The sequence below is a fragment of the Dermacentor albipictus genome, chromosome 7 (genome assembly GCF_038994185.2).
Source record: "Dermacentor albipictus isolate Rhodes 1998 colony chromosome 7, USDA_Dalb.pri_finalv2, whole genome shotgun sequence".
NCBI classification, from domain to species: Eukaryota; Metazoa; Arthropoda; class Arachnida; order Ixodida; family Ixodidae; genus Dermacentor; species Dermacentor albipictus.
The window spans coordinates 100,121,004-100,136,716 of NC_091827.1; the positions used below are offsets into that span (position 1 = coordinate 100,121,004).

Here is a 15,713-nt window from a genome sequence, read left to right on the forward strand (position 1 = left end):
GGAAGCTGCCGCAATGAACGCGATTCATACCTTAAACATATGGCGGGCGCTTAAGCTCTAAATCATCCAAATTACATCCAAAGATCCTTGACCGCTTCTCACGCTTCAAGGCAACGGCAGCTTAGCTTATGCAACCGTTATGTTTTCCGGCAAACGCTCGCGGCGAACGCTATGCACAAAGGCGAGCTTTCTCGTAGAAACGCTGCCTCTTGCGTGGGCCACGGATGCGCAGAGGCGGGCGCCATCTGGATGGTGTGGCAAGAAACCGGGCTCGCCGCTCTACGAGTGGTAGGAACGTTGGAAAATGGTTTGGTGCTTGAGTTTCCGCGTAAGAGAATCAGGTTGTCTTCAAATTACAATCCGACGCTGTCATATCAATATGTTGTGCGTAACTCCTACTTTAGGATTTTTCAACGCATTTTACATTGCGAAATTCATTTAGTTCAATAACGTCTCTGTGCCACACGGAGGGCCTGCGTGGTTGGGTGAGCGTTGTTCGGAATGATTTTTCGTTCACACGATGGTTGACGTTGAACGCAGGGTCCCGATGCCGGATTCTTCTGCGACACGAGGCCCTTAACGCTGTTGCGTTAAAGAATAGAGCGCAATATTATTTTTGGTGTGGCTTGAGGGCTTTCGTGGTCGTCTTTAGTTCGTCGTCTGACCGCATACAGAAACGTCGATATGATTACGGAATGTGAAGCAAGGTCTCCAGCTGTGCCATTGTACGTAATTTCACAATGTAGATACAGATTGTATGAAGACATAAATTTTAATAGTTACAGGCAAATTTCCAGCTTGCTATGGGCATATATGATACTTGACAAGCTGAATGTTGGAGAACCACTTCTTGCAGCCCCATTTCGATATGATTTTCAGTATAAATAATATTAATCATCATTATCATAACTATTATCATCGGGTAGCGGAAATGACTCAGGGTAAATCTACTGGCTGTGCTGAAGGGGGGAAGGAGGAATGTGTCTGTTCTGTAATTGTGCATAGACGCAGAGCAAGGTGATGGGCTCAAATAAGAGAGAGGCTGTAGATGAGAGGCGTTGCTGCTAACGATCCTGGCAGCGTCGCTCGGCGTGAAACGCCGACTAGAAACGTCAAACGTGCCTGTCTCTAACCCGAATGAAGACGTCGCGCACATCGAAGCGGTAGGATTGTACAGCGTCCACGCGAAAACCTAGTTGAAGAGCGTGCCTTGTTGAGTAGCGAAGCTTAGAGGAAACGGTTGGCACGAATTCAGCGTCCTTAAGAGCATCGACAGGTGTAGCTTCCCTCAAAGTCCACGCAGAGCGAGTCACCAAGCTGAAATGCCATGGACTATAGGGGGTGGCCCCAGTGGGTCGAAGTTGACTTGCTCCCCCCCCCTTAATGCTGCTACGAAAACAACCAATTTTAAAGCGACAGCTGTAAGGGCCCCGTTGCTCAGTGAGCACGGCGTCGGCGGTGCCGAGCGTGTGTTGACAGTGAGCGAAACGCGTCCACCAATCACAGCGCGGTGCGTGCCACCTGCTTTTCCACCAATCATAGTGCGCCGCGCCGCATTTCTACCATCCGCGGCTGCGAAGCCGCCGTCCATGTGAAGAAAAAAAAAGAACCAGAAAGCTCGCCTTCGTTCATAGCGCTCGCCGCAAGCATTTCCCGGTAAAATTTACGGTTGCATAAGCGGCAGTTGCCCGGGAAGCGTGAGAAGCAGTCGGGGACCATTTAATGCTACCGCATTATACTTCAGCGTCCTCCAAGTTGTTCGACAAAAAAAAAATGAACAAACTGGAATAAAGCTAGAAAGTATCACCTTCATACTATCAGATGATATTTGATGCAACAATGAATTAACGCAAGGCATACTGTCAGCTATCAACGAGTAAGACAGTTATATCCAACGGTCTCTGCAAAGTGTTTTATCGCGATCTCAGGGCGCGAGCGCGTGAGGCTGCAGAAGGAGCGAGTCCTAGATCTTTGTATTTCTTTGAACCATGCCCTAAACATTTCGCATATTTGTTTCAAGAAGTTTTCGGGAACAGGCTTGCTCGTCGGATTTGTGATTTACCAGAGGGTACGTCGAATGTGCGGCCATAGCTCGTCGTTAGCTTTTAGTATTGTGTGAACTGGCGATCACTGATATGAAATAATTGCGAAACATACAAACCTGCGTTATGACCCACGTGTTTTCACCTAGCGACAAGTCAATATGAGCAGCCGCGTCCTTACGGCATGTTGACCGCGAGAGATGAAGGGTATATGCGATACGGTATATATCCGTATCGTACTTATAAAGCTGTTATTCATCTTTATCATGGTTACGCTATGCGCGTTCTATAAAGCATTGTTAAAGAAAAATGTGAGCGCATAAGGGCTTATATTTATGGCGTGTACTGTTCTCGCAAAAACGCGGATGCCAGTCCTGAAAGCATTGGCAACTAAGCGCGGTAGTGGTTCACGCTGCCGTACGGAAGGCACCATCTTTTATGTCCGATTTGACATGGGGGTAAACAGTGCATCGGTGTAATTTATAAATGTATCAGCCTGACACGCATCGTTTTCCTGGCCCTAACTGCTTGCTTTTTAGTTCAGTAAGTGTCGTGTGCTTCCCCTCGCTGTTGCACGAGGAAGTGCAAGCTATTCCCATTTACTGTAGGAATGCCCTGAATTTCATATTAGCTGAAAAAAGTGCGCCGAAACAAGGCCTACGCTGAAGGAATGAATAACTACACAAGCAGAGACCCTGGAACGTCTCCTGTAGCTCTACGAATTTGGGAGACAAAGAGTGATAATAAGTACGATTTGATACCGCCATAGTTGTCTCCCTCCTACCTTCCCCCATACCACTATATTTATGAAGGCAACGTGTTCTTTGGCAGTCAAATTTGGGTTTTGCAACGTAGGTGTATAACCACTTTCGTCTCGTAACTGAGTCGTTTGATGCCTCCTAGCACACTTAGGACAACGAAAAGGCGGTAAAATGAAGCTTTTAGTAAAGAACAGGCACCAAACTAGCGTAGAGCTTCGTGTGAAGCAACCATAACGCGTCATTATGAAAAAAAGTCAAGATGATGCCCAGATGCACTCGCTTGATAAAACTGCGCGCTCCAGAAACCAGAACCGCAAGTCGGCCTTTGGTCGAAGAAAAATCGGTGCCGATCCCGGAGATGTTCAGTACAAAAATGTGGGCTGCTTCCGCAGGTAGTACACTCTAGAAGAAACAAAATAACGATAAGTGAAGGTTAAGTAAAGAGCGCTATGTAAGAGCAGTAGGGCAAAGGAGCGTCGGTGATGCTGAGGCGACTCAACAGTGTTTGATATCGTAAAAGAAAAAAAGAAAAAAGATTTTTGGGGTACTCTGTCATTCCATCCGAACAAGAAACATTGATAAGTAGAGACCAGCGAAGCACCTGGTACACACACACACACGCATTATATATATATATATATATATATATATATATATATATATATAAACGAGAAGAAAGGGGGTTAACCGAGGGACCCGATATTTATTAGTCATATAATGAGAAGCCAACAAACACTGACACCAAGTACAACATAGGGGAAATTGCATGTGCTTAATAAATGAAATAAAGTAACGATAAATTAATGGAAATTAAAGTGGATGAAAAAACAACTTGCCGCAGGTGGGAACCGAACCCACAACCTTCGCATGTCGCGTGCGATGCTCTACCAATTCAGCTACCGCGGCGGCGTTTCCCCGTCCACTTTCTTGGGTATTTATGTGTACTAGTAGAACCCTGGGAGTGTTAGCCAGCGCCCCCACTCACAGACCTTGGCGGCGGACGTGGAACGTCTTTTTTGCCGCAGGCGTCACGAGAACGTGATCTTTTCGGGTGAAGGCAACTGGTCAATAAACCCACATATGCTACCTGAAGGCGTCAATGTTGCCGGATTCGAGACCCTCGTTATGTAATAAACGAGAAGAAAGGGGGTTAACCGAGGGACCCGATATTTATTAGTCATATAATGAGAAGCCAACAAACACTGACACCAAGTACAACATAGGGGAAATTGCATGTGCCCCTGTTTTTTCATCCACTTTAATTTCCATTAATTTATCATTACTTTATTTCATTTATTAAGCACATGCAATTTCCCCTATGTTGTACTTGGTGTCAGTGTTTGTTGGCTTTTCATTATATGACTAATATATATATATATATATATATATATATATATATATATATATATATATATATATATATATATATAAAGAAGTGCATTTGTGCGCACATAAGCAAAGCAAAACACACATTTATATAAGACGTGTGCCATTTCCAGCACCCAAAGCTCCATTTATATATTTTAAGGCGAAAACCTAAAGTGCCTCATGGGTCGAAAAATTCATTTTCGGGCGTTATCAGAGATTGACCATCCGCAGTTGTGCCGCCAAAATTATTGGTGCCACCCACGACCATTGGCGCGACCCGAAATCATGACCTGTGGTAGGAGTTGAATCCACTATCTTTGGAGTTAAGGTGGCTGAATTCAGTCACTCGAACCCACGAATTTTCGTGGTATATAAAGTGAATTTATGTATGAACAGGTAATTAAGATAGACTCAATTAAAGCACTTGAACCCATGACCTTTGGTGGAAGTTGAAGCCTCGACCTTTAGTGGGTGTCGAACCAAGGGCCTTCGGTTTCAATTAGTGCAGATTTCATTAAGACAGAGTCAATTAGGGCACTCACACCCAAAACATTTACGGAGAGTCAAACCCTGGACCTTTTAATTTTGTCCATTTTCCGCCTCATTAGCCATACAATGATTTCGCATTAAAACAAGTAATAAGAAAACAAGTAACAATAGGTGACTATGCAGTGTAATGAGAATGGGGAGTAATTTAATGAGTGTAATCGTGAGCGCGCAGGCTTTCCCCTGTGCCCTCTTTAGCGCGCGCTGAAGTGACTCTCGCCCTTTTTTTCTGTAAGAGTGAAAAGGAAATGAAAGCGTAGGCAGCCGCCTATCAACACAACTACAAGTACATTAAGTGGCGTCAAGAATACGGCGTGATGAATTGCTACACGCGTAACTTTTCTATTCCATTCTAGTGAAAAAAAAATAACACTTAAGTAGCCTGTGAATGCAAACACGGATACATGCAGTGGCCTCATGAATGTATAAAAAGAAGAGTAAACGTACACCGGCTGGGACTGCGTGCAAAAAGGAGGAAGTCGGGAACGCAAGGAAAAATGGCTTGGATTTTGGCTTCTCGCTTCGGCTCACAGTTTTCTTGCATTTACGGTGCCGAATACCCCGTGCGTAGCCCTTCGTTTCTTCGCACGACTCGAAGGAACTGCTACTCGACGACTTCTCGTTGCTGGAGGCGAGAATCGACAGCCTGACGAACAGTTCGCCCAGCATCACCGTGGAAGCCGAACGTCTGTCTACTCGTAGCTGAAGAGCTTCACTGGTGGACCGCCTCGAGAAGAAGCGGGCCGCTCGAAATGCCTGAAACACCAAGCTGCTGCAGGAAGCCTGAGCGCTGCTGAACGACTCCGACGCCGACATCGCCAAGCTCACAGTTATTCCCGACCACCTCAGCTCCAGTAATCTCGAGCTTTCCATTCTTAATGCCGGTATTGAAGAGCGCATTCCCGGCAAGCAGCCTGAAGCAGAATAAAGTGCTGCAGAAGATTATGACGAGCAGGCCATAGGCAAGCTGGCCGAAGCGCGTTGTCAGATGGCCGCTTTGGAATGACTGTAAGCGAGCCGCAACCCACAGTTTCTGCTCAACCAAACACGGCGGTAACTAACACGTCAACGACGTATTCGGAATTACGATTGCCTAAGCTCAACATTCCCACTTTTAGAGAAAACATTTACTGATGGTGCGGGTTTTGGGAACAGTTCGAGAAAACTGTTCATCTCATCGAGACACTATCGCACACAACCAAGTTCTACTACTTGCGGAATTACCCCGCCGGACAAGCGGCAGCATCGATCGCTAGTTTACCGACCACACAACATTGTTATGTGGACGCCGTCGCGCTTCTTAAGGAACGGTTCGGTGACCAAAGAAAGATAGAACACTATCACTTGTCTGCCCTAAGAAACCTTCCACACGTCATGTCGAAAAACGAAGTAAAAGGTCTCCCGAAGTTCTACGAGGCCGTGCAACTGCATATTCGTTGCCTGACTGCATCGAACGTACCAGCCTTTCGTTTTCCGGCGTTGTTGGTAGACATCACGCGGAAAGCTTTGCCATGTGACACTGCTTTTATGTGTGAGAAACGGAGAAAAGCTCCCAGGAAACCTAGCATTGCCATCCCTCCGGGAAATGTTTAAGAAAAAACGATGGCAGCTGCGTCTCTAGAAGCCAAGTGGAAATATATTCTGAACTTCACCAGGGCAGAATGAAGAAGCCGTGAGCAGCGTTTCACATCGACGGCCCGCGTTCAAAAGGTGCACATCGAAAAGCCAAGAGACCACAGCACCGCTTCTGTTCTACATAGTGCGTCTAATACTCAAAATATAAACTGCGTGTGTTATGCAGCGTTTAAAGAAGAGCATGACAAGACTATAAAGTTTTTTTCTGTAAGTGACATAGCCGCTTTGCTATAATTGAAATCATCTCAGACTCCAATTCTACTACCATAGCGCAAACTATGTTGGCCGCTCCAGTAGTGTGGTGCCCTGCTTAATAGCACGGAAAGGTTTGTGTACTTCACGGCATTATGTGGCTACAGAACAGACATCAGGCACCTGCGATTGGCAACAGATCCAAGTGTTTCCAGGTACCATGACCTCAGCTATCTTAAACGCCTCAGTTCTTTCTCAGGTTGTTCTGCAAATATCGTCTGCCTGTCAAATCAATTTCGGAGAGTTTTATTATACACATCTGATAAAAAAATATAAATGTTTTTAGCTTGCCTCATGTTCTTCAAGCTAACATCTCAGATGTTAGAGCAAAAGTTTGTGAAACTATGCTGTTGAAATGTTTTCTGTTAAGAAATGTTGAACTACATCAGTCATCAAGTTTCCATATAAACTTAATGGGAGGTGCATATTATGAGTGAGATGCTGGCAAATTTCGGTCAATTAACAACTAAATGAAAATATATAACCAATAGTTTCTTGCCTATCTGAAGGCACTATATTTTATTTATTTATTTACAAATACTGCAGGCCCTATTCGGGCCCAAGCAGGAGTGGTTACATCAATAGTAACAAACAAGGCTAGAAATAATAACAAAAAAACAGAATACAGAACAATAATAAAGATATATAGAATATAATATACAGGAACATCAGCCTTTGAAATTTAGACCTATGAACATGAATACGATATAGGAACAACAGTTGTAGTTTGCAACTCAACAACAAGTACTGACAAACAATGTACACACAACAGGTCACTCAATTCAGCATGTTCACCTAATTTTATTACAAAACACAGACAATGATTAATTAATTTCTTTCCCTATGTGCATGCTATTAATCAAAAGAAAAACCATTCACAAGATGAACAAACGATTGTGTGGTATTAGCACTAACTATTTCTTGTGGTAATTTATTCCACAATGAAATAGCATGAGGAAACAGGGAGTATTGATGCATGCTAAGGTGACTGAATGGTTGCCTAACTGTTTTGTTGTGTTGTGTACGGGCAAAGCGTATTGGCGGCTCGGTTATGTGACGTTCGCGCTGTATGTTAAAGTGACCATGGTAAAGCTGATAAATAAATTTTAATCTGGATACCATTCTGCGATGATCGAGTTTTTTCAGCTTCGCTTTGTCTCGAAGAACTGATACGCTGGAGAAGCGCGAATAGGTAGAATAAATGAACCTCAATGCCATGTTCTGCACCCTTTCTATTTTTTTAATTAAATATTGCTGATACGGACTCCAGATTAGGTCCGCATATTCTAATTTTGGCCTAATGAGAGCTTTGTATGCTGTTAACTTTACAGCAGGTGACGCATGACGTAGTTTTCGTTTTAAAAATGCCAGCTTTTTCAGTGCGTTACTGCAAACATTATCTATATGAGGTTCCCAACTCAAATTACTTGTGAGTGTAACACCCAAATACTTCACCTGGTTAGTTTTTTTAATATAAGCATTTTTAATGGTGTAAGCAAATTGTAAAGGTTCTTTTTTGTTACTAAATGTTATGCTTGCCGTTTTCGAAGTATTGAGTTTCAAGCCCCATTTATCACACCATGCACTGATTGATTGCAATGCATCATTTAGTCTGACTTGATCAGCGTGTTGATTTATGCTGGAATAAAGGACACAATCGTCCGCAAACAGTCGGATCTTTACAGGAGGTTGCACTGAAAAATAGATGTCGTTGATATAGACCAGAAACAACAATGGACCGAGCACCGACCCCTGTGGTACTCCTGAGTGTACATCTAGTGTATCAGAGATGCAGTCGTTAACGGCCACGTATTGTTTCCTTGAAGCTAAGTAACCTGCTATCCAGCGAACAATGTTGTCTTCAATACCAATAGCATGCAGTTTCGTTACTAAATCATCATGTGGAACAACGTCGAACGCTTTTGAAAAGTCTAAAAACACTGCGTCAATCTGACCCTTCAAATTTAGGGAATTTACGAAATCATCGGTTATCTCGGCTAGCTGAGTTGCAGTGGACAGACCGGACCTAAAGCCATGTTGATTGTCATGAAGCAGTTGGTTATTTTCTAGATGTATCATAATCGCCTTAAATATAATATGTTCTAACATCTTACAAATTGTGGATGTTAGGGAAACTGGTCTGTAGTTGTTTAATTCTAATGGTGATCCAGTCTTGTGAATTGGGACTATCCTTGCGGAGCGCCAGTCATCGGGTATCACACAAGATTCTAACGAGACTGTATATATTTTATACAAATACTCTGCTACCCAGGTCGCATATCTGTTAAGAAACACGTTTGATATTTCGTCAGGACCAGGTGATTTTTTTATATCAAGTGTACGCAAAAGGTGAAGAATGCCCTCTTTGCTTAAGTTTACTTCAGCCATCGGTTCAAGAAGTGCATAAGATGGCAAATGTGCGTGTGACGCCGTCAGCGTGAAAACGGACTGGAAGAATGCGTTGAATTTTTCAGAAATTATGGAGGGGTCATCGATGATTACGCCCGATTCTTTTATTTCTGTGATACCGCTTTTATCTTTAGACAAATAACGCCAAAATTTTTTGGGTTGTTCTAACATGAAAGAGGACAGAGTGCAGGAAAAAAATTGGTTTCTTGCTGCGTGCACTTTTTCCTGAAATGTTTGTACAAGACTTGGAAGCTGTTGTTTGTCACCACGTTTGCGACAGCGTTTAATCTTGCGTTTTAGATGAATCAAATCACGATTCATCCATGGGTAGTCCCTGTTGACACGTTTCTTTTTTAAAGGCACATAACTGCGCTCACAATGAAATATCATTTCTTTAAAACATGACCATAGCTCCTTGACATCTCTTATTTCATTAAAATATGGGAACATGGATTCCATATAGCCGACTACTGCATTGTCATCCGCGTGCGTGTAGTCCCTGATAAAAATGTCAGAAGGCTTGACGGGTGATCGTGAGCCAGAAATAGGACATGTTAACACGAGTAACTTATGATCAGATATCCCATCTCTGATACTAACAGAGCAGTTTGGGAGCGAACTGCTTGCAAACGCAAGGTCAAGAATAGAAGAAGAATTGGAAATCCTGGTAGTTTCGGAAACAAGTTGGTTTAAGGAAAAGGTAAACGCAGTTAGTAGTAGAGGCTCAGCATTTTTAGAATCCTTGCCGTCGTGGGAAAGACTGGACCAATTAATGCCGGGTAAGTTGAAATCGCCAGTGATAAGGATGTTTGAGCGTGAATTGGTATTTCGCAGCAAGTAATCATATAGTGCTTCTATATACTCAGGGGGAGCATTCGGAGGACGATAGACACCACCCAAAGTTATATTCTTATCGAAAAATTTCAATTTGCACCATATGCTTTCGTGATTGTTGATACCATCTAAGCGAGTAAATTTAATGTTGTTTTTTATCGCAATTGCAACTCCTCCACCACGTGATCCTCTGTCTCTACGGATTAGTGTGTAGGAAGATGGAACTATTTCACTATTTTGCACATCTGAATGTAGCCAGGTTTCTGTAATCACTAAAACATGTGGCTGATAAGTTAAAATTACATCTTCAAGTAACTGTACCTTATTAAGAACGCTGCGTGCATTGAGTGAAACAAGCCGGAGCGTCTTGCTAGACACTTGTCATTTCTTAGCTCTCTGACGGGTGGTCGCACGAGTGGACTGAGAAGGCAACTGTTGGGATTTCGCAGACGCAGTGGATTGGGATAACTCTACTCTGCAATTTCTAAGTGTGTCCCATACATACAGCTTGCCATCGACTTTCAGCTTATCAAAAACTAGTGAAACTTTAGAACCACTGTCCTTTGCTTCAGCGGCAGACCGCCATAATTTCGCACGTATATCACGAATCTTTTTAGAAAAGTCCTCCGAAATGGCTATTTCTGTACCTTTTAATTTGAAGCACGAAGACAGAACCTTAGTTTTGTCGATGTAGTTATAAAACCTCAGAATGATAGGACGCGGACGCTGTGTGTTTTTGGCGCCAATTCTGTGGATGCGCTCTATGGAATTGATTTCAACACCCAGGACGTTCTTGAAAATTTCTTCGTTTACTTTCCGTTCCAGTTCTTTTGAGTCTTCTCCCTCTTTTTCTTTTACGCCATAAACCAAAATGTTGTTGCGCCGACTTCTATTTTCGAGGTCTTCGACCTTTGCAGTTAACTCAAGAACTAGTTTGGTAGCGTTTCTGCAAGCTTCATCACACTTTTCCAACCTTTGCTCGCTTTTCTCGATTCGGCAAAGTTCTTGCTCAATAGTTGTAATCTTAGCTTGAATACCTTCGACCGTTGATTCAACCTGTTTCAAGTTTGTAGTCAGTGCGACTAGAGTCTTATTTGTCTTGGTTTGCTCTTTCAAAATTTTTTTCAGTAATTCACTGTTTAAGTGCGTCTCGGACTCAGAATCAGAAGGACCAGGGTTTAGTTCTACATCGCCGGAGGTTACTAGCAACAATCTGATCACATGCACGCAATCAAACAATAAACAGAGCAAACACTGGGGGCTTGGCAACACCGTCAATGTGACTGAATCGTCTCTAATAGAAGAAATTAAATATTTGTCACCAACCTGGACAAAAAGAATTGGGATAAGCATCCGTCTGCCAGCGGTGTCACCAAGCCCACTGAAAGAATCTTCCAACAGGCTCCGGTATTTATACTTGAATTCGCCAGTGTTCGATGATGTCACCGAGTTGATAAGATGACACGCCTGGTGCACATAGGGCGTCGGATCTTGAAGGTTGCTTGACGATGCCGCGATGATCCTGTCAGCTGGCGCATGCTCGTCAGAGGAAGCAATTTCCACGGCAGGGTTCCTTGATCCTACGGCGAAATGCGCCCACCAAGTAATCTGGACAAAAAGAATTGGGATAAGCATCCGTCTGCCAGCGGTGTCACCAAGCCCACTGAAAGAATCTTCCAACAGGCTCCGGTATTTATACTTGAATTCGCCAGTGTTCGATGATGTCACCGAGTTGATAAGATGACACGCCTGGTGCACATAGGGCGTCGGATCTTGAAGGTTGCTTGACGATGCCGCGATGATCCTGTCAGCTGGCGCATGCTCGTCAGAGGAAGCAATTTCCACGGCAGGGTTCCTTGATCCTACGGCGAAATGCGCCCACCAAGTAATCTGGACAAAAAGAATTGGGATAAGCATCCGTCTGCCAGCGGTGTCACCAAGCCCACATGATACGTTTCCAAAGTTCGCCTCCTTTCCCGGGGGAACCAGAGATTGCAGCTATTCCTTATTTCAAGAAAGTGGGGCCGTTCATGGGAGACAATAATCAAGATTATGAACATGATGCACTAGGGCAAGGAACCGGAAGATACTGCCAAGGGGCCCAAAAAGAATAACAGTGCGGCTTTCCTACTGTTCTTCTTTTTTTTTGGGGGGGGGGGAGAAGCAAGGAGGAGTGGAGAGGCCTTTAGCCGCATCTTCCGATTCCTTGCCGCGCTATATGAAGTCCTTAGTACAGCACGAACTCATCCGACACTAGTGTATCAAAAGGTTCAAGTGCGCCGAGTTATTATATTCATCGTCGAACATTGCCAATTCAATTGTTACAGAGCTTTACATGCGTGTATTACGAACATAGCACGAAGTATAACCAATGCCAGAATTCAGCATGCCACAAAATAAGGGTTATCGTATGCTTCATGCCTCTGCAAGAAATGTGCATCTAGATTTCGAAAACTTCGTGCGGTAGTCATAACCTACACCTGAAAAATGTCCCTAGAGGGACATTTGGAAAAGTCGTATCGAGATTACGTGTGGTGGAGATACAATGGGGTGGGGCGCAGTGTGAGTGTAATGCGTAGCGGAACTTTACGCTTCTGGCGCCTAATTGGGAGTGTTGAAAATAATTTTTGGAAGCCCCAGTCTTTCCTTGGTATTGTTATGAGCTATGTGATGTTAGTAGTAGCTTTTCCGCGTGTCCTCGAGCGTGGGGAGAAATAGCCAGATCAGCAACTTGTCACAGCAGCCACCACTGCGAACGCCTAACTGGACCTCAGGGACTGTAGGACATTCATCGGCAGTGCATTTGGGGGGGGGGGGGGGGTGCTTCTCAGCGCGATATAAAGCACTCATACAAAGCCGCGACTAAGAAAAAGCTTACAATAACCCTGTGTTCCTTCTTTTGTCCTGGTGTGGTCTACATTACCACTAAACCATAAACACAAGTAGCGCCACATGTCTTACATTGTTTCGTTTTATTTAGATTCCCGCGGACGTCATCGGAAAAATCTGAAGAATGGCTGACGAAGAACCGGGTAAGTGTACTGTTTCTTTCGTCTATGAAAACCCTGTTTGCAATAGCCTTTGATAAGACAATTTTCGTAATTCTTGAAAAACCATGCCTTAAATTTCATTTGACCGTGAGTAGTGGTCGCTCAGAAAGTATCATGCTAATGAAATTCATGGAATCGGTCCCATGCGTTCTGACAAGGAAGCTTTAGTTGGCCGCTTGTGTCAAATACATGGGAACCAAGAAGTAATTTTCTGCGGAAGTAATACAGAAACTTTGTGGACATTTGTTGAAATTAAAGAGAACGTTAGAACCTATTGGCCGCAGCAAGTGTATCTTTTATTCAGGCGGTCAATGTATTTACACAGACTATTGAATATTTCGACATTTCGATATACCGACAAGTGTACAATTAACAACTCCGAAACTCAACAATAATAAATTCCTTGGCGATTTAGCGTAAATGAGAGAGAAATACGTCAGCACTGCGTCGCACCTCTTTGAAGCTGCGGATCCATAATATTAAACCGCGTTCACGACATTGCTAAGTGGAGCTCAGGAGCTCACTCTACACGTCTTGCCTCTTCGACGAGAGAAGTACAACTTACGGTGGCTTGGAGCAGACACCGTCGTTTGTACTGTATATAGAACAGCGAAGCTGCCTATGGCTAGGATCTCGGGATTTTTTCGTGGAACAGCGTCAATAGAAAACTGTCATCTATGGCTCAAACCCTCAAATGCAATGGCCCCTACTGCCGTAAGGAAGAGGCTACAATCAGAATTTGTTTATTTGTGTTTGTCGATACCAGGAAATGTGGACCGTTTACAAGTATGGTTGATGCATGCGAGTGTTGATCTTGCTGGAAGCACGCAATATTATCAATGGGGTTATCTGTATCAGCTGCTGAAGGCTCACGACTTTTGTTTTTTATACAAGCAGTATACAGGCAACGACTAAAAGCGATGCCCTTGCTTAACGTACTATTCGTATGGTGAGTATAAGAGCCGTGGTCGTCTAAGCACATGCCCATCAGTGGACAGCAGTAACGCGACTCCCAAAGCACTGCAGTTCACGTGAGCGCTTACTGTAAACAACGTAACCCATATTGCGGCTGTATCTGCGTACGGATAAGCCCTCTGGGTGTCCATAGTGACATACAAAAAGCCATATTGTTACGTGTAGGAAGACACAGACGAAAGAGGCTAATTACAGGCTATTTACACTGGAATTGGCCAGAGCGCCAGGCCGACATTCACTCGCGCCAAGGGCACAGACCCCCTTCGTCGTCGTTCTCGCGGCGGCTCGTCCCTTGAGCATCGCTCCATGATATCATAATACTACCCCCCCCGGCGGCAAAAGTGCCGTCACGGTGCTTTTATATATCCAAGGGGCATGGAGAGTTGTAGGGTTTGAGTCGGGCGACGTAGACAATGTCACTGGTTATCACAGACGAGGACGTAGTGGGCGTGGCTAGAACGATTTCGTAGGTGACATCGGTCACTGGGAGAAGCACGCAATATGGGCCCGTGTAGCAGGAAAGCAGTTTGTCACAAAGGCCAACTTTACGCGATGGTGACCAAAGCAGCACGAGAGTGCCGGGCGCAAAATTGACATCACGGTGACGGAGGTCGTAGCGTTGCTTTTGTTCGTCTTGAGAGACGTGTAGACGAGCACGCGCAAGTTGGCGAGCATGGTCAGCATGGGCGATAGCATCACGGGCATAAGCGCTAGTTGATGGTGTGGTGATTGGAAGCACAGTGTCCAGTGGTAGCGTCGGTTCACGGCTATACAAGAGGTAAAAAGGAGAAAAACCAGCAGTGTCGAGACGGGAAAAGTTGTACGCAATGATGATGTAAGGTACAGCTTGGTCCCAGTTACGGTGGTCGTCTGCAACGTATTTGGATAACATGTCTGTAAGGGTGCGGTTCAAACGCTCAGTGAGGCCGTTCGTTTGCGGAGGGTAGGATGTGGTAAACTTATGCTGTATTGAGCAGGCACGCATGATGTCATCAATGACTTCGGCTAAGAACGTACGGCCACGGTCTGCTAGCAATTGACGCGGAGCACCATGAATCAAAATGATATCATGCAGAAGGAAATCCGCAACGTCAGTTGCGCAACTGGTCAGAAGAGCGCGGGTTACGGCGTAGCGGGTCGCGTAGTCCGCCGTGACTGCAATCCACTTGTTTCCGATGCAGATTTCGGAAATGGGCCGAGAAGGTCTAAGCCGACACGATGGAAGGGCTCGGCAGGGATGTCGGTTGGCTGCAGGTAACCAGTGGGCAGCTGGGAAGGCTTCTTGCGTCGTTGGCAATATTCACAAGCGGCGACGTAACGTCGTACGGAAGGCGCAAGGCCCGGCCAGAAAAACCGGCGACGTACATGGTCATAGGTTCCAGATACACCGAGGTGTCCTGTCGTTGGTGCGTCGTGAAGCTCTTCTAGAACGGTTGAGCGGAGGGGTTTAGGTATGACAAGTAGGAACTCACAGCCGTCCGGATGAAGGTTACGACGGTACGGAGTACCGTCGCGGAGGACGAAGAGGCGTAGTGTGGCGTCGGCCAGAGAGTGTTCCAAACGGTCGATGAGTGCTCTGATGTAGGCGTCACGACGTTGCTCGTCGGCGAGATGAAGCAGCTGCGACACAGAGAATACGCAAGCAGCACTGGTAATATTGGAGGCGTCAGGGTCGTCTACAGGGTAACGCGACAAGCTGTCAGCGTCTTGGTGCAGGCGGCCAGACTTGTAGACCACAGAATATGAAAATTCTTGTAGCCTCAAAGCCCATCGACCAAGCCAGCCTGTAGGATCTCTTAGCGATGAGAGCCAGCAGAGAGCATGATGGTCAGTGACGACGG

General features: G+C 44.9%; 1 protein-coding gene and 1 long non-coding RNA gene across 4 annotated transcripts in view; one reads left to right on the plus strand and one right to left on the minus strand.

The window, feature by feature from the left end:
* LOC135917229 (AB hydrolase superfamily protein YfhM-like) overlaps positions 1-15,713 on the plus strand; it is a 105,106-nt gene that overhangs the window by 781 nt on the left and 88,612 nt on the right. For all 3 annotated transcript variants that reach the window (XM_070522546.1, XM_070522547.1, XM_065450768.2), the window contains exon 2: positions 12,828-12,879. In XM_070522546.1, the coding sequence (XP_070378647.1) occupies positions 12,861-12,879 (19 nt within the window). In that variant the 5' untranslated portion in view covers positions 12,828-12,860. The remainder of the gene's footprint in view (positions 1-12,827; positions 12,880-15,713) is intronic.
* Positions 2,784-15,713, minus strand: part of LOC139048103 (uncharacterized) — a 159,267-nt gene continuing 146,337 nt past the window's right edge. Inside the window, exon 4 of the long non-coding RNA XR_011507506.1 lies at positions 2,784-3,205. This is a non-coding gene — a long non-coding RNA (uncharacterized lncRNA). The remainder of the gene's footprint in view (positions 3,206-15,713) is intronic.